The sequence below is a fragment of the Pyrus communis genome, chromosome 11, assembly GCF_041283825.1.
Source record: "Pyrus communis isolate YQ-2024b chromosome 11, ASM4128382v1, whole genome shotgun sequence".
In the NCBI taxonomy this organism is placed as follows: Eukaryota; Viridiplantae; Streptophyta; class Magnoliopsida; order Rosales; family Rosaceae; genus Pyrus; species Pyrus communis.
In genome coordinates this window covers 27,295,797-27,321,645 of record NC_142575.1, presented here as the reverse complement: position 1 = coordinate 27,321,645, position 25,849 = coordinate 27,295,797, and the positions used below count along the sequence as shown (strand labels likewise).

The 25,849-nt window shown below is 35.9% G+C and overlaps 2 protein-coding genes across 5 annotated transcripts; both read right to left on the bottom strand.

Moving 5' to 3' along the window:
• Positions 1-11,264: 11,264 nt before the first annotated feature.
• LOC137743533 (uncharacterized) lies at positions 11,265-13,585 on the bottom strand. The gene is made up of 3 exons (XM_068483447.2): positions 13,329-13,585; positions 11,973-12,178; positions 11,265-11,768 (listed from the first exon to the last, which is right to left on the bottom strand). Exons 1-3 carry the CDS (start codon positions 13,416-13,418, stop codon positions 11,510-11,512), a joined length of 555 nt encoding a protein of 184 aa, XP_068339548.2. The 5' UTR covers positions 13,419-13,585; the 3' UTR covers positions 11,265-11,509.
• Positions 13,586-17,392: 3,807 nt separating this feature from the next.
• Positions 17,393-24,513, bottom strand: LOC137743287 (COP1-interacting protein 7-like). 4 transcript variants are annotated; one of them, XR_015953128.1, is made up of 10 exons: positions 24,033-24,513; positions 23,742-23,924; positions 23,320-23,432; positions 22,871-22,905; positions 22,713-22,765; positions 22,456-22,608; positions 21,868-22,136; positions 19,883-21,552; positions 18,347-19,585; positions 17,393-18,119 (listed from the first exon to the last, which is right to left on the bottom strand). XR_015953128.1 is itself a non-coding variant. In XM_088679259.1 (9 exons), the coding sequence occupies exons 1-9, from the start codon at positions 24,089-24,091 to the stop codon at positions 18,587-18,589; spliced, it is 3,534 nt and encodes a 1,177-aa protein (XP_088535385.1). In that variant the 5' UTR covers positions 24,092-24,513; the 3' UTR covers positions 18,133-18,586. The 4 variants fall into 4 exon arrangements, 2 of the variants coding, with proteins under 2 accessions (XP_088535385.1, XP_068339256.2); XR_011069449.2 differs by having other exon boundaries at positions 19,907-21,552; XM_088679259.1 differs by lacking the exon at positions 17,393-18,119 and having other exon boundaries at positions 18,133-19,585.
• Between the last annotated feature and the right edge of the window lie 1,336 nt (positions 24,514-25,849).

Below are 25,849 nucleotides of genomic sequence, written 5' to 3'. Positions count from 1 at the left end.
TATATATAAAATAATAAATAGTAATCTTTACAAAAGTACTTTTCAGATTTGTAGTTCTGTAAAAATCCTATCATAACTCTGGTTTCTATTCAGGTACGCTTATGCGATCGTCTTGTTGAGAACCTCAAGAGTACAGTAAAATAGTACTTACACACGTCACTAAATGACGGTCAATGAAAATCAACAATCTCGCCAGTAGGGGCATTTTCGTTAATTCACTCTTTGAAAAATTAATAAAATCGTAAAATTAGGGATGGATTATCACATATCTGATATTGATGACATAACGATTAAATTTTGACATTATGTTGAAAAAGATATACTAAAATTGAGACACGAGAAATTATTATTGTGACCATTTTTTCAAAACATTTTTATGTTTGAAAAGCAAACAACATTGTTTCGTGTTATTATTAATTTGGAAAATTGGTTAAAATGAATATTTTATAAATCTTAATTGTTGACATTTCAAATTCAATGAAAACATGTCAATCAAATATTGAAATTATATTATTTAGAAAATTAGCTAAATGACTAAAAACTAAATCTCAATAGATAAACTAACAAAAATTAGATATCAACGACTTAGCTAAAATGACTATGATCATCGATGTAACTGCAGCTTGTTAAAAAAAAAGAGAAAATACCAAGACAATCAAAGAGTTCATTTTTGCAAATTTAGAATCCAACAATTCATGGTAAACCAAATCCCATCCCTTCAAGGTGTTGGACACTTTGGATTATTCCTTCATGATATAAGAACTAGTGCAGTGCAGCTTTATATGATTTCTTTACTCCAACTTGGTTAGCAAGGCAAATACCTAATTAAGAACTAGGGAGTAGGGACCTTAACAGCCGTGCATTTCATCCAAACATGCCGATGGTTTCCTTGTTAAGCCATGTATCTAAATGGTTTATTAAGATTAAAATATGGTAAAGTAACTTGACCAAATTATCTTCCAGCTAAATATGGCATTGACCTGACCTGGTTCCAAAAATGCATTACAACTCATTCTTGCATATCAAGCTTTGGGGAGCTCGTGTGAATAGTTTATTACGCTTAAATTAAAAAAGGATAAAGACACCAAGAAAAAGGGAACATGATTCTATTTGGATCATGTAGGGATCAATTCATGTTATCCATTCATCAGTTATCTTACGGTCAGAAATCATTTTGAATTTTTTATTTAAAATTGAAGACAAACAGTACCTAACGAAAACTGACCGCACGATATATGATAAACGACTGTGATGAATTGATCCCTAAGATCCTCACAAAAGAGGATCTGAAGAGGATCTTCATTCAAGAAAAAGGGTTGGGTCGACGGCTAGCCCAGACTGCCTCAGAATATAAGCTAGACCAGATCAAATGTGCTTATGGAATGTATGAGACAAAGACTTTATTTGTACTATTAAAACATTTAGATGAGTTTAATATGGTTATAACGGGTGATTTTATTATGCACTCGGATCTCTAACAAAACTTTGTTGATGTTCATGGAACATATAGCCACAAAGAGGCAATAACTTCTATAAAGAAATATAGAAGAGAAAAGTTATTGTGCGTGACAGTAACATCATATGACATATCAATGTGATGCTAAAGTCATCGAAAAATTTGTGTTTGACATTGTGTTGGATTTATAGACTTATAGTGTCACTATAACAATTTTCTTATTATTGCATAGAACTTTGATAAGACAATCAATTCGATAAAATTAGAGTTAGCATCAAATGGTGAGAGAAATTATAAAAATAATTAGAATTAGATTAAGTTAAGAGTCGATAAAACTAAAATTAACATTAAACGGTGAGAGAAATTAAAGAAAATGGGCAGAATTAAGTTACAACGAGAGTTTGATTAAACCAGAGTTCCTTATACGAATCGGAAAACTTTACAACTTGAGCTAGTTACCTTGGTTGGGTTTTGCTGAAGAAAAGTAGAACAAAGCATCAAGTCAAGTGAGGCGATGATATGATTGACGCTGCATGGTGAATATGTAAACTATTATATTATAATGTTTCTGTAATATAACGGACCCCCGGACAGTTGGACAAGACTTGCACGTAAAGCTAAAAGTGGGGTTTGGTATTTGGTACTTGTCAAAAAGATAGGCTAAAAAGGATCTTGGTGTTTTGTCATGCAGGGCCAAGCAAAAGCAAAAGACGAGAGATCCTCACCAACCTAGTTCTCGATCCACTCATCTTTTCTTTGATTAAAATTTTTGAACAAAACTATGATTCCGGGGAGACATGTATCTCGCACAATTTGGTTACGTTTAGTTTATAAGATTTTGAAAAAAAAAAAAAAATTTAACTTGAGGGTAGAAGAGAATATGTGTATTACTCATTGATAAAACTTATTTATTTTATTTTATAAAAAGTAATTTTACAAGAAATAAGTTTTTTTCATGCTTAATCTTCTTATGTTATGATCCCTTCTAAATAAAAGAAATCATTCATTCTACCTTCAGGCTTGAATATAGTAGCAAATGTATTCCAACTCAATCCTAGATACCAAATTACGTCTTTATGTTTATAAATTTGATATGCTTAGACTCTTTAACAAGAATTTTTTCTTTAATATATGTTTGACATGTTATATTGTAAAGAACAACTTGCATGAAATATGTTTACTATCAAATAACGTTTTAATAGTGCAATCATGTAAAAATAAAAAAAAACTTATTTATAATATTATATTATTAAGGTACGACGTCAAAGTCAAGATGAACTCCTTTAGTGCAAATCATTCCACATGATCCCACGATTGCAAATGAAAAATCTGAAATCATATACTGTTTGATGAGAGGTTTCCTTTTCGTTTGTCCATAACAATTAAGTGGTCTTGAACAGGTTGTCAGCTAGATTCAAAACAAGGATGCATCTAATCAAGAAAAGAACATATATATTCAAGACAAGTGGCTTACTATCATATCGATGCCGTCCAATCAGTCACCCCTTGAATTGTATTTACATCCTTCCTGGTCGTTAGTTGGTGAACTGAGACACATTATGCTAGAAAACATAATCATTATGCCAAAATGTTAAAGGACCCGGCTTATTTGCCCTTTCAATTTTCATACACTCTCATTCTCTTTTATTTTGTACGATCACGGTTAAGGTACATCAATATTTTATATTAATTTTTTTTATAGAGATAATAAGACAAAAAGCAATAGTGATATAAAATATTGACGTGGCTTAACCGTGATCGCACAAATAGAAGGAAATGAAAGCGTATGAGAACTGGGAGGGCACAGAAGCCAGGTCCAATGTTAAAAGTAGGCCTCTGAGCCTCACAATTGCATCCGTTGCGCCCATAGATTGTCAATATTAGATAGTGTTATTTATATATCTATTTTTATTTTTTACATATATATTTTTAAAATTTTTAACCCTCGGATCTACTGGCGGAGCCACATTAAGGGCTACCCTGGGCTATAGCCGAGGTAGCTTTCAGTGAAAAATAAAATTTTACATATAATTTTTATTGATTTTTGAATGTAACCCATCATATATTTAGTCATTGATCTAAATTCTTTAATTTTAATTATATAAAATTATATAATGCAGTTTTCAAACCATTTTTTTTTCTTATATCCATTTTCTCATCGCTTCTCGTATTTGTATAACTTTGGATTTGTTTGAATTTTAACATGTATTTGTTTAATAACGAAAATTCTTGGCTTTTTTTAAGCTTGCTGATATTGTGAAAAATACAATATTAAGTTTCTTTATTTATAAAGATTTAAATTTTTAAGTTAACTCATCCGGTGAAAATTTTTTAGCTCCACCATTGATCGGATCAAATGAATTCAAAAAGATCAGTGACAAAAAATTAACAAGAGTGTAGAAAAAGTATAAAAATGTGTGTCTGAATAACACTATCTAAGATTTTATCAAATTTAATACCAAAATTGCGTTGTGCTGTATTTATTTATATATAATATCGTGAAAAATATTGCATGAGTTTGTAGTTGATTTGATTTATATTAATTTGTAATTAATTTTTTGTTTTTAGTTTGCTTATGACCTAGAAGAGTTTGCAAACCAAACAAGGCGGGTCTACCAACGGCACAATGCCCCCACTACCTTTAATTCAAATTATAATTAGATCAGCGGCGACCACATTGTCATTACAATACAATCATGACCACGAAAGGAAACCCTCCTTCTCATTAGTTTAAATACTGGTTTGATACTGAGCTGATTTTATAAAAAGTTTGTATAAAAAAAAGTTGAGCTGAAAAATGTGTTTGGTAAACACTTACAAATGACTTATTTTCATATTTTTAGATGAAAAAAAAGCTGAAAATATGAAATAGCAAAAATGAGCTTATTCTCACAGTACAATAGAAACAATTTTTTTTTCAAAGCACAGCAATACCAAACTAGTCCTAAGCAAAATTTTCTTAGCTTTATAGGGTTTCCACAATCATAATTAAGATTGATTAATTATGATACTTATTAAAAGACTACGCCACGTATTAGAGACATATTTATCATCTATTATATAATCAAAGACACCACGTGGCTTGATTCTAAACAGCCTGTATATGTGTGAAACACGTTCTTGATTAAGTGAAATTGAAATGCCATTAGTTAAATTAATTAGTTAACTATACAACAGTAGGGTGACAATTAGTTTAGCCAAGTTGATCTATTATTTTATGTTAAAGTCTTTTTTGGATTAATGAACAGTTGAATGTAATCTCAAATGTTCTCTTGTATATTTACATTAATTTTTAGGATGAAGTGCCGATTTGGTCCATAAATTATTACCTCAGAGAAAATTAGGTCATTGAATTATTTTTTCAGTAAAATAAGTCCCTAAATTCATTAAAAATTGCTAATTTCATCTCTACTATCATATTCAAAGCTATTTTATCCAATTTTTGGTTAACTTAAGTTACTTGAAGTGTACCGTCATTTTTTCACCTATAAGCCCTTAAAATTTCATATAGGTTGCGAATCTAATGTTTAATTTACTCTTTAAAGTTAACTTAATACACTATTTCTTTATGAAAAATTACCAATCTACCCTCTAATGTATATAAGTAATGTGATTTAAAGTGATGGAAAAATTGAATATAGTAGCTTTGAATATAATATTAGAGATGTATTGGCAAATTTTTATAATTGAAGAATGGATTTTTCTGAAAAAATAATTTAGGGACCTAATTTTCACTTAGATAATAATTCAAGGACTAAATTGATAGTTCACTCTAATTTTTAATTTTATAATAAAACAACTATTATTTCGTCCCAAAATATTAGTTAATTATACATAACTTGTAGTCTCGTACAAATTAGGCATGGACCGCATGGTTATTGGTCCTTACTTTCTTAAACCGTCCAAGACTCCGAGATTTAACCATCAACTTTAATGACCTCATGCGATGGGTAGTCTGTGGTTTGTGGAGGATCTAGAAGTGTCACAATAGTTTGGTGTTTGATAAGACTGGGGTAGAGCCTCTTGTTGCTCTGCAATTATTACAGCAACATTGGGCAGATATGGTGATGTGTGATGGGGAACCGGTGCAACAATCATCCCGTGGGCACCAAGGGAGACGGATGGGTTTGCAAGGGTGGTTAAAGCCACCTTTTGGAACAATAAAAGTTAATTGTGATGGAGGATGGTGTAGCCGTACTGGTAGGGGTGGTTTTGGATGGGTTGCAAGGGATTTTGCAGGCATTTTTAAAGGGGCTGGAGGTGTGGGCAATATCATGTGTGTTTCGAGTGTTATGGCGGAAGCGGAAGCAGTGAGGTTGGCTTTGCTGTGGTGTGTGGAAGGTGGCTTTGCTGTGATGTGTGGAAGGTGGCTTTGAGTCGGTGCAGCTGGAAACTGATTCTCAAGTTCTTGTTGACATGATTCGTGGGAGTTTGCGGCCAGAGGCAGTTTTGGATGACATTTTATGGGATATTGTTCTGCTTAAACAACAATTATGGGCTGTTGAGTTTCTTTATGCTCCTCGTGCCTGTAATGAGGCTACTCATCTTATGGCATCTTATGTCACGCATGTAGGGGGTGTTCATTCATGGGGTGATTTTGAACTAGATTGGTTGTTTAATACTCTAGCGTCTGATGTAAACCTTTCGATTCGTCTTTAATAATATTCAAAATTTCGACAAAAAAAAAAAAAAAAAACACAAAGTAAGCTACTTTTTTTCAACTTAGATTAATTAGAAATGGCTAACTTCCAAATAGAACGACACCTATGTCCCCTATTCCATAATTTTAAATACAAAAAGAGAGAAAAATTAAATATACAAGTGGGGGACGAAATCAAAACCTGCAAAGAAAAAATCATACATCATTCTAGGATATGCAGTAATTTGTGAAGTGGAAGTTAGATAAGTCAGCAAAATCTGAAAACAAAGAACCCTGATATATCAACGGAGGAGAATCAAGCCAAACCAAATTAGGAGAAGACATGCCGATTAGCAAGGCTATACACAATGACATTCCCCTCTCGAAAGATGTGAAAGAATCAAAAAGTCATCTCGTAAATGCGGGCCAAACAAGTAAACCATTGTGAGCGAAGAACCCATGAAAGATCAAAATTATTCGAATGGAGAATGAAAATAACACTAGAATAATCACATTCTAACCTAAGATAATGTCAAATCCTATAATAAGCAAATTGAACACCAATAATAATTACATAAAGTTCTGCAAAGAAAAAAAATTAGAATAGTCAATACCCTATCAAAAACTAGTAAGAAATCGACCACGACGATCCTAAAAATGCCACCACAAGCTGCCGCCCCAAATTTTTTTTAGACAAATCATCCATAACCAAAATAATCTTGTACAATATGCTTTAAATTTTAAATTTATTTATATTTCATCAGATTGTCATGGTTTTCACCCAGTAATGATAATGCGGGAGATAATACGGGAGATATATATATATGATCAACTAGCCAGCCATTAATTAATTTAATTATTCAGCAATCATCTATTCATGTGATGAAAGACAGAAATCATAACTAAACTACAAAGTTAATTAACTGCTTCAGAATGAGCACAAAGAAGATCCTATACTATTTGCTGACAAGACAGCGGATCGTGGGGCTAGTATTTTATTGATCAACACAAACCAATACAAAGGTGATAATTGAGTTCATTGGATACAGTAACTAAGAAATTGATTTGGAGTGAATTTGCACAAACGAACAACCACAGTAAGACCCCATATGGCTACTACATGCATGAAACTACAAATGTCACCTAATACAAAATTGTCACAAAAATCGATACGCAACAAATCCGCATCGGCGACCACACCAATCATCGTTGAATAACGAGGCTACATAAAGTCATCGTAGAAGAGTTAAACCATGTAAAGTCATCGTTGGAAGACGAGACCACAAATCTCGATGCTCATAGGCAAAAACCACATCTAGCCATTGCCGAAGCACGACCACAACACTCACTAGGTGAGATAACAAAACTACATTATTCCAACCTGACTTTACAAAAACATTATTATCGCCGAAGCGCGACCACACCACATGAGGACATTATTATTACTGTAATAAGTTACAAAAACATTGTCCGACCAAAGAGTACCAATACCATTTTCTTTCTTAAGAATATATACCGTAGACTAACCTGATTTTTAGAGGATTATATTCTATGGATACAATGGTTGTAGTATATATGGTACTAAGTGGAATACAAATTGGCTTATTGGGTTGCATGGAGCCAATTGTAATACTTCAAATGACTACATGGATTGGAGAGGCACTGGCAAGCCTGCAGGACCATAACAACAAATAATACCGTAGATCAATGTCTTGGTGAGTCATATGCATGTGAATTATTAGATGGTGAAGATGGCAAAGCATATCATCACTCCTGCGAAAGGTGCAGATACATCAACCTAAGAAAACGTTTTTCTTCATGTCTGTTTTGGCTGCATTTTGAAGAAAGCAGAAATCTTCACATTGCTTCATTTCATCAAATACGTCAAACACACTTTTCATAGACTAAAAGTTTCGATTTGACATGTTCGTATCGAAGCCCCCGGGCCACTACAATGTTGCATCACAGTAGCCATGAAAAATATCAAAATACCCTCATATATGTATATGCCCTAACTTGGAGAGACACTCTTTGATCATCATTTTATCACGCGATAAGTGTTTATTGGACAATTAATTTACATTTTAACCAAATAGAAAACATCTATTAATTGAATGATGACGCCACTAAAACTAAATCTTGATTGTAGACTGAATGCATCGTGCATGCATGCATGTACTATCACGAATAAAGAAAAGGGCCGCTACTGCAGAGAAAAAAAGAAACTGAGAGCATGTGGCAGCTACAATCATGCTATGTAAGGGGGACATGACAATGTAACATATTCTAGCATGTTAAAAGCTTTGCATGTGCAGTGTGTACTAATACCCATTAAATTAAAAGATTGAAACGAAGAAACAGAAGAGGGGAAACATGATTTGGAGGTTGGCATTTTGACAATTTATATAGGAGAGCGAGCATCACGAATTTTTCTGCTTAACAAAATGATGAACATGCCTCCTGTTTTGTCATGAATCAAATTATCAATCATTTCGTACTTTGTTTTTCTAATTGGTTTTATTTTTATTTTTTATGTGCACTAGAATTCACGATAATTTTAGATGCATTTTTATATTTTTACAGTAGTTTAGGCATACATCAATAATTGACAATCGTTCACACGCATGTGATTCTAATTAAGCATTTTTCTTTTCAGGGCTTTTGTCTTTTACGCCATTGCCCTAATTAAGCATTTCTCTTTCATATGTCATGTTTCTGTTCCTTCTTAACATAACACCCTCACGGATTAAACCTAACCCACAATCTATGCTGGTTTTGGAAGAAGCTATCATTGTCGATCATGTCATCATTGGGCTCAAAAACGATTTTGGTGCATAATATTTCTTCAAGCTCAGACGATATTCGTGCAGCGCAGTGTGAATCAAATTTTGGTGACTCAACAGTGACCTCCAATCTCTGCTGATTTATGCGTGGTTAGTGATCACTTGAGGCCTTGAGGGATAGATATGGCGGATTCTCAGATCTGGGCGTGGTGCCAGAAAAGCTTTCACAAAATAGAGCCAAGCAGGCTAAATTGCAAGTACAAGTTTCGCATATCATTGCACCATTTGGGTTAAGATATGAAGCAGCACGATGGCCTAATAGTACACTTCCCAAAGCTGCGTGCGGGCATCAGTTGGCACTGACACTTTGGATATATAGGCCACACGAAGGCTTAAATATTAGTTGCTGTAGTTAGGTCAGATGAGGTTTCAGAGGTATCAATGTGTATGTGTGAGATGATAGTGATCGATTCTATTGGCTAGAAACAATGGCAGATCCAGGATTTCAAGATTGAGGGGTTCTAGCATAAAAGCTTAAAAATATATATATATATATATATATATATATTAGACTAATTTGGTTCCATATCATTATTTTTTACTGAATTTGGTTCATTGAATAAATCAATATTAATCTCAAAGGTAATAAAACCAACAAATTCTCCTCACCAACATAACGCAACTAGTGACTCTACAAAGATAAAAGTTGTTAATGTAACATATATCTTATTAATTGGGAGTTGAGACTATAGAGTCTAGGATTAAAAAACTTACATAAATTTGGAAGAAATAAAATTAGGCAGCTAAAGGCGGTGGAACGGCAAATGGTGGTGGAGAATAGGGTAACTTGGGTTTAAAGTTGGAGGGTTGGGACGATTGGGGCTGGAAGTTCTTAAATATAATTTAGGGATACTGGAAAATACCGGAGTTCTTAGGCTCTGTAGAGAAAACAAAGATATTTTAGTTTTTAAATTTTTTATAATGACCTGGCTAAAAAACATTGTTGTTTTGGTTAGGTCTTTTAAAACAAAAATTAATAATGTTGTTTTGGTTAGGTCTTTTAAAACAAAAATTAAAAACTTCTTCTTCTTCTTTGTTACAAGCACTGCTGCATGCACATCCATGGAGGCAACTAGCCTCTCCACTGCACCCAAATTATTGGAGGGTCTTGAAGGTAGATCAAAAGTGTTTCTTCGGACTTCCGAAGGGTCTCGGGATCCCCTGAGTCCCTATATGGATCCGCCAGTGGCTAGGAACCAACCAGGAACAAGACAGCATGAGGGCTTGTTTGGCTTATTTTATGGTGTTATCTAGTTCTATTTCGACTAGATTCTTATTGTTGAATTGGCAACCAGAATTTCGGGTGTTAGAATGAATATTTTTAACCAGTTAAGCTACAAGTTGTCGACCCTTTCAAGAAGTTTAAAAGTTTTAAATCAAGCCGTTTTCTATATGAGCCAACACAAATTTCATCCCTTGGCACATTATGATATGTTTCATCTACATTCCTTTCGTGATTGTTAAATTAAAAACATATATCGGCGAGATAAAATAACTAATATACTGTACTTTATAATATAATTTGTTGTCCGCTTATATTATAACATGTGAATTAGTAACATTAAATGTGGTGTCACGGACACATACAAAACTTTATCGTTGAGACTTGTAACAACCCTTGAGGAGATTGAATAGAGATCTATGAATCATATCTTTATGTTCCATTCATGTCAATTTATCAAGGCAATGACACTTAATATTCCTACAACAATTAACCTTTTATGGATCAAAGATCCGTTAATCTCATCATATGCGTTAGGCGTGTTAGATGTGAGCCTGTGCACAGGCCTGTAGGGAGTAGGGCTTTTCCTTAGCCCTGACTCTTGAGTCCATTTGAACCCCACTGGAATCAACACTCCTGACGGATTTCAATTTTACGACGGACGCGAGTAAATAATTTTGGAAAAAAATCACAATAAAATTACATGAATCAAATATCATATTCCACAAATGGTCCATGCAGTGATAGAGTAAACGGAAGATAGTCTTGTAACAAAAGAATTAAAATTAAAACCCTCGTGGTACAAACTGTTAGTAGTTTTGCTCAAAAGTGAGATTTTGCTATTTGTAGGCAAAGATTACCGTGTAATAGTTAAGAAATATATATGTACGGGTTAATTACATTGCACCAATCTTTAAGTTCAATAGAGTTTAAGTTCACTTTTGTTTCTGACATACCAGGATGCCATATGGACAAAACATGAACTTTCTTGAAAGAAAGTCCTTTTAAGTTTTATCATAAATTCAATTGGCAAAATAAGAAGTAGCCAACGTCTTATAAGCACACTCAACGTCCCTTAATTCCCCGATTCACACTCTCATCAGATTACAAGCAATGATTTTTCTATTATTAATACCATATTTGACAACCAGAGAAAAAAATTCAACGGTAGTGTAAAAAATATAAAGTATTAATACACACTAAATACAAACTCAACTGAACCAAACCCTTCAATACATCATTTTGAAACTAAAAACATGAAATGTGGGAGTCCAGACATGGTCAAATGATCTAATACAATATAATGACGATTATGTCCATCTATTGCGTTGATTCTGATGACGATGAAATCATTTGAAGGTTCCGAGACCAACAGCAGCCTCTCCCCCGTATGGCTGGAAGCTTTCCCTGGCTCTGGAATAGCAAACATAGTAGAACTCAGAAACAATTGTGGTGAGGAAAATGAAGGCTGCCCCTGCACCGAAAACTCCCCTTCTTAGTTGCTGGCAATCCGGAGGGCTTTCGCTGAAAATGGTCCTGTACTTGGTGTGGTATGCATTCCTCACCGAACCCGCCAACAAGCACACCTCAGCGATTACGAAAAATACCCTGGTAAGAGTAACATCAAGAAGTGTAAGTACATCATATCTATATGACAATCCATTGCAAGATGTGAACCTTAAATTTTGGTGTCAAACTTAAAATCTAAACTTAGTATGCATTTATAAGAAACAAATGTGTTGATCTACTTAAATCGACAAATTATACTCAATCCATTTGGCAACAGTTTTTTCAGTATGCTATAAATCTTACCAGCAGATTATGAAAAGGATAACTGCCCAGGCTCTTGACCCTCCAGGCCTCAATGGCTTCCCGCAACAGAAGCATCGGCTTGCCACCATTATAATGACCTGACCTACCAAGAAGAACAAAAATGCACCAACCCCGTAGCCAGTTGCTATGTCTGACTCATAGACACAGTAGTTGTAATTCACCTCAGTATCTTGAACGACCTTTGCCTGCCAGTAACAACACAGATAGACTGTTAGTTAGCAAGGACTACCTCGTACATCAGATACGAATGCACTTCTTTTATGCTATTATGTTGAGGATGAATAAACCAGTTTAGATGTGAATATGATGAATGTAAAACCGGTTTACTTTAAGGTCTCGGTTCGATTACTCAAGGGGTTGAGTAAAATATATAATTGCGTAGTGCGAAGCTATGACAATAGCAAACAAACATTAACTTTTGAGAGAAGTAAATATGTATTACGTACTGTATTATTTGGCTCATGTCAAGATTTCAGTTATTCAATTTATGGTGGGGAAGGGAAAGCTCTGTGGAATCTTACTTCCTATGCTGACTGAGGTACGGGGCTAAATCAACAACAAATTATAAGAAGGAAGTTTTTCGGATACAAAATTAATCACAGCTCTTTTATTTTTTGTGTGTGATACAAGCAATACTGGGGGGACGGGGAATTGAACTAAGAACCTCGGTTGCTAGGGTGCATGCTCTTAACCAACCGACCTACAAACCCCATTGCAATTAATCACAACTCTCATGCTCAACCAACAATTCTGAACGAAAGAGGGCGACTTTTGAAGTTCTTTGTAAATAAACTCTCTTATTTGGCTCGAAAATCTCCCAAAATAAGTTTTTTCATTCAAGAACACCAATTTATTCAATTACATTTGCCTGAATATGTTTCAGCAATCATTACAATTTGCTCCAACAAATTCTCCAAGAAAATCATATACATGAACAGAAGAACAACACTACAAGAAAACAATCAATATCAGTAGATCTGGCCATGGAGTCAAATTATTTGTATCAGCAAGAACACAATTTTATTGCCTATCGCATTTCTGATTGAACCCATATTTTTGGGGCCCGATGTGATCAGAATAACAAAATTAAAATCTAAAAGTATTAGGCCAATCAAATACCAAATGGGTTGCTTTTATTTTCTTTAATCCCCAAGAATTAAAACAGAATGCATCGAGTTTCCAGCATTTTCTTGCATTTTCTCAGCAACCAAACATAATATATCAGCAAAAGGACAGATATTGCACAAACCCAGAATCAAAATTCAATTGTCTACAAACAGATCCATTAAAAGACAATTTTCATAGCTTAAGAAAAAGGGGAAAGAGAGAACTTACAGAGCTTCTTCTCTGCTCAGCTGCAACAGCAAGCCCAAAAGCAATGACATTGAGGATGCAGACCGTAATCAGTAACAGCTTGGATGCCATGGCTTCAAGAACTCACTCACTTACTTCCCAGATCTCTCTCTCTCTCTAGTCCACACTTTGTACCCTTTGTCTATCTGTTTCTTCCTCTAAATACAAAATCCAACTCTGAAATGTATTGAATAAGTGAAGAAATATTTAGGAAAAAAAAAAGAAAAGGAAATAATAAAATAGTGAATAGATTTATTACCATCAGAAAGCTATATGCCACCAGTTGAGTGACATGAAAATGGGTTTATCACCTGGTTAAATTACCAAAATAGCCATTGTTGGTCAAGGGAATATTGGGAGTTAAATTTCTCTTATGTATTCTATTTTATATCAGGAAAAACGGTGAAAGACAGAATCAGATTTAGGATTTCAAACTTAATCATTTAAGCTGCATACTTCTTATTGATATTGTGTTAAAAAAAACTAATAAAGTTATGTGTGTTCGATGAAAGTAGTGGAGGATACAAACAAAATGAAAACATGTTGTTTGAGCTCATACTGAATAGCATATTAGTGTTGTCTAACAAAAAACGACTTCAAGGTTTAATTTATATAATCAATTAGCTATTGGTTTTAATTTGAAATTCTGCCATCCATTTTCTCACTCTATAAATTTTGTAGAGTTTTTATCACATGTAAAGTGAAAAGCTAGAATGCCAGTAATTTTGGATAATTGATTTTTTTTTAAATGAATAAATTAAAACGATGGTTGTCATTTGAATCTCAATGACAGTATGTTAATTCGAATTCCTCACGTTACTTACCAGTTTTCAATAAAAAAGGCTCCATCATCAATTAATGCTGGAAAATGATATATAAACACAATGTGCACATGCAACAAGACTTTCATGTCACAGTTGGACATCCCAAATAATCACTTTTTATATTTAACATATTTTTCTTAATTATGTCTCAAAGAAGCCAAGAAAAGCTTGGCCTTTTATTGGTGGAGGGGTACATTTGGCATACGATGGATTTAAAGGATCCATACCACACCAGAAAGCGTCTCATATAAATAATGATGTAATCAATATTGTCGGTGAGGGGTTCTTTGTGTAGTAGTTGTTGACAGGGAGAGAGAAGAGAAAATTTTAATTGTGATAGGAATATAAGTGATACATTATATGTTTTAATAAAAGTGAAAAATTTTATTTTTTAAGTTATTAACGTTTTAGCACATATATCTTACTATTTTTATAGTAACATGTAATATACCATTCAGTGTACCGATCATATTGAAAAATATATAAAAAGAGGGGAGGAGAGAGAGAGAAAGAGAATCAATGGATGCTTCTTAAGCGTATAAAGGCCAGCAGGCTTTTTCATCTGCAAGATAGATCAGATCCAACGGCTGATGTTGCGGTATTTTTGGGACGCGTGAAGTGCACGAAAGAAAGAAGATTAGAACCTCGCTTTCAGTGTTTGCTCGTCTTTCACCGTCTCCTTTCTGGACTTACACCCTACTCTACAACCTGTGCTTTATTCACTGTGTCCTCACCTTATCCGGTTCGATAGATTTGGTGGTTAACAAGAAACACGAACATGGTGAGATTGGGCGTTAAATAATCGACAACGGCGGAGTCAAGAGTTCGTGTGAAGAGAGGCCTCTTATCAATGCAGAACTATTTATAAAATTACCAACTCAAAACATCATAACATATATCCAAATTCCAATGTAATCAAAACTTAAGATTAACATCTGCTTCAATAATATGATCCATTCACAATAACCATAATTATCCTCAACGAGTTTTTATATTTTGTAACTGTTGCATGGTATCATCTATAGTATAAGAAGAATTATTAAACCCATTAGAGAGAGAACTAACAAAAAATTTGCAAACCTTAACACAAGTGGTAGGATGCAGTAGAAAGGAATCATAGTTTGTAGAGAATAATGAAGCTTTACAAACCATCTTCTTTTAATCTCAAATGGAGAAAGATTAGGCGAGATTAGTTTTTTGGCAATGGTCGTTTGCGAGGCACCTACTCTTCCCCAAAAGAGTCGAGACCATTACACCTAGAAACCCTTGCTGATCCCTTCTCCACCAAATTTATTGATAATAAATGAAAGTAAACGAAAAAGATACATGCGGAGGGACTATGCCAAGATCCACAAAGACAAATCTATCAACGAAAACAATAGTAAAGACAACGAAATGTCACAAGCACGAGCAGATGCTACAAAATTTGGAATTGTAGACCATCAATAATAAACATAACTATATGTCCCAAATGAAGCTAAAACATCAGCAACCTGGTTTCCTTCTATAGATATGTGTAAACATAAATTGCATTTAACTAAGTCATCAGAGACAATTCTTCCATTCCACCATCAGAACCACAGGACCTCATTAGGAGCCTTAATTAAAAAGATAGTGAATAACCAACATGGAGTCTGTTTCAGTCCATAAATATTTTCAATACCCAACCCAAGCTATTAGCACGACCTCAATGAAAGCAAGAATTTCTGCAGCAACTGAACTTACAAATTTTGTGTTTGATGCATAAGCACCAAGTGGCCCACCCTCCGATGAGCAACAAAACCCGGCAAATCTAGCACGTTCATTGGCACAAGACCTATCAATGTTAACCTTGAGCCACTTGGCCATTGACAACCTTTATATGAATGGAATAAAAGATGGAGCCACAATAGAAAGTGACGAGATACCCAAGATTGAGAAAATAGGCAATATTGAAGAGGAGCTACCACTCGAAAAACACTCTAGAGTCGAGTCACAAAACCGAGCTGCTAGTCAGCACTTCACATAATCTAGGAAACCAAAATTGCCCTCAAACCAAATTTGATTGCGAAAGCCCAATATAAAAGTACAAGCCACTATAATTCAAAGTTTTTGAGTAGAACCATAAAAAGTTGTAAGAAAAGTTTCAAAAAAAAAAAAAAAAAATTGTATGAAAAAACTCCAACAACCAAGATCAAAGAGTCAAAGACCCACAGTCCAAGAACATTCCTAAAAAAAAAAAAAAGTAAGAAATAGATTCAACAACTGAATTACGAAATGAGCAACGAGAAACCCTCGAAATTCCCATCTACCCATGTACTAAACCAATTTTGGCCACTTGGTTTTTGATCATCAGAATAGGAGAATCCTTGTGTACAAACTGGGATATATCATTTGGTATTTCCATCGATAAATCTAAATACAAAGCGATATATTCCTGGTTACACTGTAGAAATTAAAAAAAAAAAAAACTTTTAAATTTGATTTGAAGTCTCTCGAAATGAAAACTCCTGCTTTGAGAGAAACTCCACAAGGACCAATGCCTATTAGCTGCATATGATCAAATTAATCATTTCTGCAACTGCATTACGTAATAGGTAAGTAGGAGGGCTTTGTAGTTAAGTTGGTTAAAACATTCAGTACTTAAAAAGTTCCGAATTCAATTCCTCGCTCCCCGTATCGCTTATACAAATATAAAAATTTAACAAACCGTTAAATTCTGCGGGACAGTGCAGGACTTGCCTACTGCTGTTGGAGAAGCAGTTGCAAGTTTGATATTTGCTGCCTCAAGATATGAACTGCCAGAGCTAATTCTGCTGGGTGGCCTGTTCAAAGAGCAATGCGGACGGGAACTCGACATTATCGGCGTCTACGTCCTGGGAATCGTGTGAATTTTCAGTTGATGGAGAAACTATGCATCAGGGTAGCCATGGCACACTAATGTGAAACAAGATTTCATAGGTGATATAATGAAGATACTAATGTTCAGCTGGCGCTTCAGGATAGCCAAGGCACAACACGCCAAGTGCACGCTGATGCTATTTGTCTCACATTTACATTTACTGATCACATTATTGACGACATTGTTAACAGAACCTCACATCAGAAGTTTAAACCTTGCACAATAAAATTGAGCCCTACTTGTGGTTTGAACCTAATGTAATGTAAATTTGATGAACTTCCTAAAAGTGCTTTTCCTGATGCATGGCACAGAATGATAGCTTTGCAGACAAAGATATCAAGTATGAGCAGAAAGCTGATGGGATTCAATAACAAATTCAGAAATTCGGAGACAGAGAAGAAGAGTCCTGGGATACGTTGTTTGCTGTCGAACGGTAAGCTGTCACTGGCCACGCCAACGCATTCTCAAAATGGCTCAAATAGCACTGCTGGTTCGGTTGGCTCAACCAAAAACCAAGATACATGCAGTTCAAGATATTGACTCATAGGATAGAAATACAAACCCTAGGACACCTGCCATGACTACTTTACCTAGAAAATGTACAAACGGGGATGCTGTGAACAAAGATCGCTCCAAGATGCTGGTGAAGAGTTGCCATTCTTTCGCTGGTTCGGTTGATGGACATAAAATGCCGCAGGGAACGTCTCCTGGCTCACGGCAGAGTATAGGCATCGTAATAACTTTTCAGTTTTCCGACGATTTGAGGAGGATGCAGCAATGGGGTTTATGATTTGTTTAAGGGGAATGATTCTTGCTTAAACTCTTAGGATTCCAACTACTCATTCTTCTATGCACATTTTACTTCTACAGACAGGAGAATTCTAATTGGTTTAGTTTCAACAAATGGGTCAGAACTGTCAAGGCCTCCATGACAAATCTAACCAAAAAAGAAGAGAAATCCGACCATATCTACGATGTTGAATCATGTCACTGCAGATACATCTTACGAATTCTTATTCCAAGACCAATTGACGGGCCATTTTGAACTAGTAGATCGGCAAGTTGAGCCTGTGTGGATCAGTGACATACAAACATTATATACTTGCTAATTAACAAAGGTGCAAAGATGTCTGTTCTTACACAAACAAACAGATGACATGAAATAATATTACAGGAGATGCAGAATATAACTCGTATTGTCTATCAATTCAAATTCACAAGCTATATCGGATAAACAAATGGCTATCTTTCTATCTTCCTTGGATATGCAAAAAAAAAAAAAATACATAACTTACAGTGTTCTCCTTGTGTGGCAGCAACACTTGTAGGCCTTATTGTATATGAGAGCAGGAGGCTATTCCACTTGACAGCCATAAGGAATGCATCAGCTGCATTATCAAGCAATTGAATTGGTCGGTCCATGCCTTGGACACAAACAACCCAGAAACCAATGCAAAAGTATTACTACATGCTGCACTCAAAAGCTACTAGCAATGAATTATCTAAACTCCACAGTACCAATTGACAGGAGTATTTCAGCTCTTGCGGCCAAACAATAGAAGCTTCTTAAACCCTTTTGCAGCTTTAGAAGAGTTCTCGCCGCTGTTCCACTTCTTCCTGGAGTGGAGTTGTTCCGCGAGTGTTTCATCACTTGGTGGAGTAGAGATTGCTACGTCAGAAATCTCAGAAACCGGTAAATTCTTAGTTCTTGCACCATTTTCTTCAATGTTCACAGCTGAAACAATCGAAGCTTTCTTAGGTGATCCCAGAATAGGAGGAGATACACTCATTTCCGGGATATAATTTCTTTTGTCTTCACTTAGAACTGGAGATTCTTTAGACAACTCTTCAACATCACCTGTAAACTGATTCAGTTGTTGAGCCTTCTCTTCATAAGGTACCGATGAAACCAAATTGGGAGAATACCCATTGCAGCTTCCGTTCTCCAATGCCTCTCTTTGTACCATCAAATTTCCCTCATTCTTTTCAACAGAAGATGTGCCGTGGAGTTCCATAGTCTCTTCCAAATGATTGATGGCAGTAGTGGGTTGAGTTACAAGTGCAGCTTCTGACTTAGCCGGCAGTGCTTCTGTGGATTCCACGCAAACCTTTTCCTGGATATCAGAGTTAGATGAAATTATTTGATTTGAATTCTTCAGGTCATCTTTTGCATCCGAAGGTTTGGCTTTGTTTGGACTGGGTTTCTTATTCACTGCAGCAGCTGCCTTCTGCGATGATGCAGTTGCAATCATGCCATTTGCCTTGATGCTCTGTTTTTTGGGTTGACCAGAACTTGGCGAAGTTGTTAACTTTTCAGCTACTCGCGCAGTTGCAAGGCGTTCGATGGTGGAACTCCGGATGACAGGCTTATCTGATTTCTTAGTCTCATTCTTCGTGTTAGTCATGGAAATTTTGGCAGCTTTATTTTCCACTGGGGCCTTCTTAGACGTTGCTGTATTAGAACCACTCCTTTCAGCAATTCTCTTCTGGCGTTGAATCAGTAACTCCTCCATTCTCTTTTTCCGCTCTTCTTCCTGATATATATTGGAAAAGATGGTCAATAAACCAGCAAAAAGGAAACGGAAGGGAGAGGGAGAGTGCTAATAGCAATGGACAAAAATGAAGTCTCAAGACATCTAAGAAAAAAAAAATTCCATTTGGTTTGGGTAACACAAAACAAAAAGTTCAACTGCATAATGAGGCCACCAAATAATAAATCTCTCACAAATTGAGGGGAAAAGGGGTAAAAAATCTTTAAAGAAATTAATAAAAATCAAATACAGTCAGTGAAATGACTATAAAATCTTAAAAAATAGCTTAGAAAACCTTACAAGGGAGTTTCTTTCAGTGCATACCATTTCAGATTTACTCTTGTGGACTGTGCTTTTGCTTACAGAAGCAGGTTTCTTGCTTCTTGACATGATATCGGACTTGCTTTTCGCCATAGATCCATTTACAACTTTAGACCTGGCTTTTTGTCCAGGAATTCCACTACTTTTATCATTCCTGCCCTTACTATCAGAAGGCTGCTTAACTTCAACAGAATCACTCGCTTCAGTGTTGGGATTCTTTTTATTGGCTTCAAATGATGAAGCAATAGTTTCATAATCCATTTCGGGAGTCCATGGTGCCACAGCATGCTCCACAGATGAACCACGGTCAAGGATCATGTAAAGGTCATCCGGTTCATGGACACCATACACTTCAGGTTTATCATTTGAAGTTTCTTGCATGCCATATTCATCTTGAGTAGCTCCATTGATCTCTGGGACGAAGCTTATATCTGTCCTGAACTGAGAATCAGATTGATCAACTACTGATCGGTCTCGAACCATGAAAGAGTCATCCCCTAGAACATCTCTCTTATTTCTCTCAGCATGAATTGCGTCAACACCATCAAACAATTTCAGATCATTGTTGACAGATATATCTGTTTGGTTGTTCATGAACCAATCCCCTTCTTTAGGACATTTGGTGATGTATAATTCATTGACACAATCAGTTAAAGTATCATGGGATTTGTTCCCAGATTCTTCAGTTCTCCGTGAAAATAATACATCCTCGTATGTGCTATCTCCTTTCATGGTAATCCGGCCAACATTCTTGTCACCTTCGAAGTATTGAACGTGTGTTTTACTCTCATTACTTGAACCCCTCTCTGTCACCACAAAAAATTCACTTGAATCTGCCCGTTGCTTAGTCACTTTTCCTTCACCAGAGTTCCTACTTGAAAAATATTCCTCCTCAAGCTGTACGTTATGTGGTTCTGTACCAAACGAACTTTCATCCTTGTCCCTCATGAGAAGGTCTTGGAAAGCATTCCAGTTGTCATTTTGTTTTTCCCCCTTGTAAGTATTTACAACACCACCATTTGAATCATCCACAGTGCCACGGAACTTGCCCCCTCCTTGTTTCTTGTGACGGTGTGAGGTTGATTTATGTCTCTTCTCAAATGACCCAACAGCTTCCTCTACCTGCTGTTTAATGGATTTCCCATCAACAAATCCATCCTCGTTGGATGAATTTCCCTCAGACGCACTTCCTGTTTCTCCATCCCTCTTAGAGGTTATGTAATTGATATTTCGGATAACAACCTTTCTCGAGGACTTTCTCCCGTGTCTTTGCTTATGCATCTGATCATCAGGTTCACTCTCGTAACTAGAGCCAGTGTTGTCACCGGATCCATCTTCTTCTGAATTTTCCATTACTTTTTCATGAGAATGTTTCTTTTTATTCCTATAAGATTTACGATTCCTCCGACCATCAGATTCCTGATCAAAAATAGGACCAGATTCCTCCCCATTTGGAGGCCATTTCATATTCCCAGGATAATATGGCGGAACCTGCATACCGGGAAAAAGGTAACCTTGATAGGGGTGCATTTGTGGATATATAGGACCTTGAAAATTGTGCATGTACTGAGGATGGTTTGGCCATGGGTTTGGTACTTGAGCTTTCCCATCTGTTGATGATGTCTTATCCAATGCTGGCAAGTTATTATCTGCACAAGACAAGAGAAGTCGTTGTTGGAGACTGAAGCTCAGTTTTTCTCATTTTACTGAACAATTCTCATAATACAGTAGCTTAACAATGGGTTATACAGTAGCATTTATTTAGAAAAAAATGAACCGACTTCGCACGTTAGATTGTACAGATGTGAAATGAAAAAGACATCGGAACATCTATCAATTGTGATTTTAAACCCCGTCACGGTTGAGTTATCTAATATAAAGTTGCAAAAGAAGTTTTTGGGTAAAGTAGATCACAGCCAAATTATAAGTAGAAACTGGAAAGACTCATGGATGTTCAACCATACCTTGGTTCGCGTCCAGACTTCCATGACTTGTTGACTCCGACACTGATGTGTCGAGTGAGCCATTCTTCCCAACAGAGAGAATACTTTGGTTAACATTTATCATGAGATTCTGATTGGGGTCATTATCTTCTCCAGCAAGAATTATTCCTGATGTTCTCAAGTACGGCAGTTGTGGCTGAGCGCATGCCTGCATTGCTGCTATTTCTTCCATCCAAAGCCTATCTTCGTTCTTTTGCTTGTATAAATTTATGAAATTAATGCATGCTTCCCTGAAAAGAAAAAATCAAACACAAATTTTCATCTTTAATAAAGATAACACCCGCAGAACCTCTAAACGAGAAAAAAAAGAAGAAAGACAGTTTCGAAACAAAAAAATTAAAAATTTATCACATTAATTTTGGAAAGAGGATAAAAGCATTTAAAATCAATTATCCCCACTAAAGGGGTGTCGTGAACCGAGAGATCTACATATGTTTTCAAAATTCAGTGTCCTAAGTCCCTAACTTGTTTTCTTTAACTAACAAAGGTCCATGTTCGAAAAACTAATGGAATACATCAACAGGTGCAAGTGAAGTCAACTTTTCATACCTTAAACGTGAAGCTCCAAAAGTATCAGCAAAAGATAAAAGATCATCTATATAGTCCAGTTCAAATCCAGCAACGAGTGCACGAGCATAAGCCATCGCTTGCTCTTTGCATAGTACAACCTTCCGGGTTTCCAAAACACGTTGAAGACGAATCCTGTTCAATACCAAAAGCTGAACAATTAATGCATAAAATGCAATATGTTGGAACCAAGTAGTTATATAATCGCATATGAACTTTTGAAAATCCAGATTACTTACTTGGAGTTCTCTTCTGGCACAGCATTAATGGTTCCATAGGATTCACTGTTTAACTAAAACACCATCACAACACAACAACCGGGTTCATTATAATTGCAAGAGCTTCAAAAGGAAACAAATCAGTACTTTTTCACATATAATTGCCTAATGATACATACCTTGATTGCAGTTGACTTATTTTGATTCCCATCCACTGTAGACATTTGACAAACCAAAAGTTAGAATACAAATTTTCTTAACTGTAGCAGTGAAAGTGATAAGGACAGAGGGTGGCCCATGCATTGCATGGTCTGGGTTGGATCGGACGTCCACGCCCTTACTCCTGTCCTGTGAGAGAATCTGTCCTAGTTTTACTCACGACCTCTATGTCATAGTGAAGCATCATGACCGCAGAGATTAAAGCATCATATTACTTGTTAATACGATAACGAGTAATAACTGTTGATATCTTACCCAAAATAGAAAACAGGATTTAATAATTGATTTTGATGCTAGAATAATTCGACAAATTGAGAATGGCGTAGATTCAGTAAATGCAGTCAGCAGGTAATGAATTGAAGAATAGACAATAACAGAGTAAATATAATGAAGGATCTCAGAATTGCACCTTCTGATTCAGTCAGTTCACTCGATTGAATCGAATTCTCAATTTGCAATATCTCCCTCTCAATGGTCACAAATCTCTCAAGAACTTCTGGTGTGCTAACAAATCGCACAAACCTGTAGCATTCACACCAATTACTCAATCTGTCAACAACGAACAACTATTTCGCACTTCACACACGACAAAACCCGCAACACATACAAGCTAAAGACCAGAACTTTACATCAAATCTCATGTACTCTGACCTCTCCAACTCCACTTTGTTCATCTCAATTACAAATATAAGTGTTTCTTTCTATAATTAAACCAATTCTTCATCTGAATTTAGCCCGAACCCAGATCCAAACATGGCCATCAAATTTAGAAATTATCACTCAATTATGCTAGACAATTTAAAAAAAAGACATACATTTGCACAGAATTACCTCTGCAAAGTGGCTTTGGTGAACCAGGAGGCACCGGAGGCCGAAGGACGAAGAATGATGGAGTACCCTCCTTTCGAGATCTGATCTTTGGCGCATTTCAAGTGACCAAGAAATGGTTCTAGAAGCCCTGAAGCCAATTTCTCGTTTGCACCTCCACCAGCAGCAAATATCACCAGTTCACATCTTTTAAAACAGAAAAAATTAAACTTTAGCAGAAACCCAGATAATGTTTTGTGTTTAATTGCATAAACCAACATCAAACTACACGAAAGATTGTGTCTTTTTATGTACCTTGTTCTGGTTGGAGTGAGTTGAAAGAGAACATGGTCAAGGCGAGTTCTGGAGTCCATTGTGTTAGAGAGAGCGAGAGAGAGAGAGAGAGGGAGGAGAGAGAGAGTAAGAGAGTTAGGGAATCAAAATGTGAGCTTGGTGGACATGGAAATGGAGATGTTTTGTTTGAATGGGGGTGTACATATGAAGCTTAGAGAGAGAGAGAGAGTGCCAGCAGAAGGCGATGAAGCTGAGCACATGTGGCGAGAATTTCTTCAAAGGGTTGGAGAGGAGAAAGAACCACTATTACACTATTAGACTGTTTGTGGAAGTGGATCCCACGTGACTATGCCGACGGTCGGCGGAAGCGTATATCTCTCAAGTCTCTCTCCCTCTCTCTCTCTCTCACACACACATTGTTTTCACAAGAGAGATGAATCTAAGGTGTTCGATCTTTCTTGGACGCACTCCACTCCCCGACAATCTACATCATGGTAATGTTGGATTGTAAGAATTGGGATGTTATATTTATGGACAATCATTTTCTACATTATTATTTGGCCTAAATTTTTTTATGGTTTCTTTTGATGATAATACACTTTTAATGTGATCATTGTGATCCAAACAGAAAACTTTCCTTAATCTTACATTAAAACAAAAGCACAATTGAAGTTAAAATTATCTTGTCAAGAAAGGTTGATTGCTGAAGCCAAAACATCTACAAGTTGGAGGTGACGTAGGATTTGAGGGAGATTGGAGTTTGACAGACATTGAGAGGCTTGAGGCTCAAAGTGAACGAAGTTGAAGTGTGAATCTAAACATTTTATTGAAAAATAGGCTACAGATGTGCTTGAATGAGAATAGGTGAAGGAGAAGTCGCGCTTAGTTTTTCAGGTATGGCTACTTCTATTTACGTTTGAAATCCTGATGTTTCTCGATGATGTACATGAGGCAAAGGTGGATGGCCCCTCGCACAATTCCCTAGGGGTGGTTGCCACTTGGTGTAATGTTAGTTGGGTTCTTGCTGCTTGATGTGCTGCAAGATGAGTTTGAAGTTAGTTTGAAAGGTGCCTTTGTGGGGCCTTAGGTGTAGGCCTTGAGGCTCTCAATCAAAACTAACAAAATGCTAGGCGTGCCACTACTTTCTCAATATAACAGATGTAGAACAAATGTGTTTTAAGCCGATTACTTACGCCCAAAGTTACTTAAACTTCTTGTTATCAAAGGATTGTCACAGATGGGTTAAGTCTACACTAAGTTCTTTTTCTTGCCTTGCAAACAAGGACTTTTAGTTCATAATCTTATATGTCCAAAAAGAGGGAGTTTAGAGCCCTTCAAACCATTTCCTCAATTTCAGTTTGTTCTTAATGAAAACATGTGTATTAAGTTAACCAGATCTGAATGCAAATGAGGCTATTAAGTAGAAAACAGTTGGGAATAACTTGAATACATGTTGAAAAGTACATTTAGACGATAGATCTATTAAGCTAAAGTACAAACAAAGAGACATGGGCAAGATTTCACCTTGTCAGGCAAGGTTGAACTTCTTGCAGCCACTTTTCTTTGTGTTTACAGAGGTTGTAAGCTAAAAAATGATGGATGGTAAATAGGTTTTACATGAGAGAATCGATACTACAACACTAAGGAAGGTCGCAGAGCTTTTACACTAGACAAAAGATAGATTTTATAAGGGAACTATTGCTAAAATGATTGAATATAGGTTGATTTCAGCTTTGTGGATGCAAATCTGGCTTGAGAGCAGAGTTTATTTGTTGTTTGTTTGATTGGTTGAGTGTCCTTATTTCTGTTGTCTCTCTTGACTTTTATAGGCAACTTGG

Excerpts from the sequence above, each read along its gene's own strand:
- LOC137743533 (XM_068483447.2), bottom strand. The coding sequence starts at position 13,418 with ATGGCATCCAAGCTGTTACTGATTACGGTCTGCATCCTCAATGTCATT. Across the intron at positions 12,179-13,328 it reads CTGAGCAGAGAAGAAGCTCT|GCAAAGGTCGTTCAAGATAC; the intron begins GTAAGTTCTCTC and ends TGTTACTGGCAG. Across the intron at positions 11,769-11,972 it reads ATCCTTTTCATAATCTGCTG|GGTATTTTTCGTAATCGCTG; the intron begins GTAAGATTTATA and ends TACTCTTACCAG.
- LOC137743287 (XM_088679259.1), bottom strand. The coding sequence starts at position 24,091 with ATGGACTCCAGAACTCGCCTTGACCATGTTCTCTTTCAACTCACTCCA. Across the intron at positions 23,925-24,032 it reads CTCACTCCAACCAGAACAAG|ATGTGAACTGGTGATATTTG; the intron begins GTACATAAAAAG and ends CTGTTTTAAAAG. Across the intron at positions 21,553-21,867 it reads AAGTCTGGACGCGAACCAAG|ATAATAACTTGCCAGCATTG; the intron begins GTATGGTTGAAC and ends TGTCTTGTGCAG.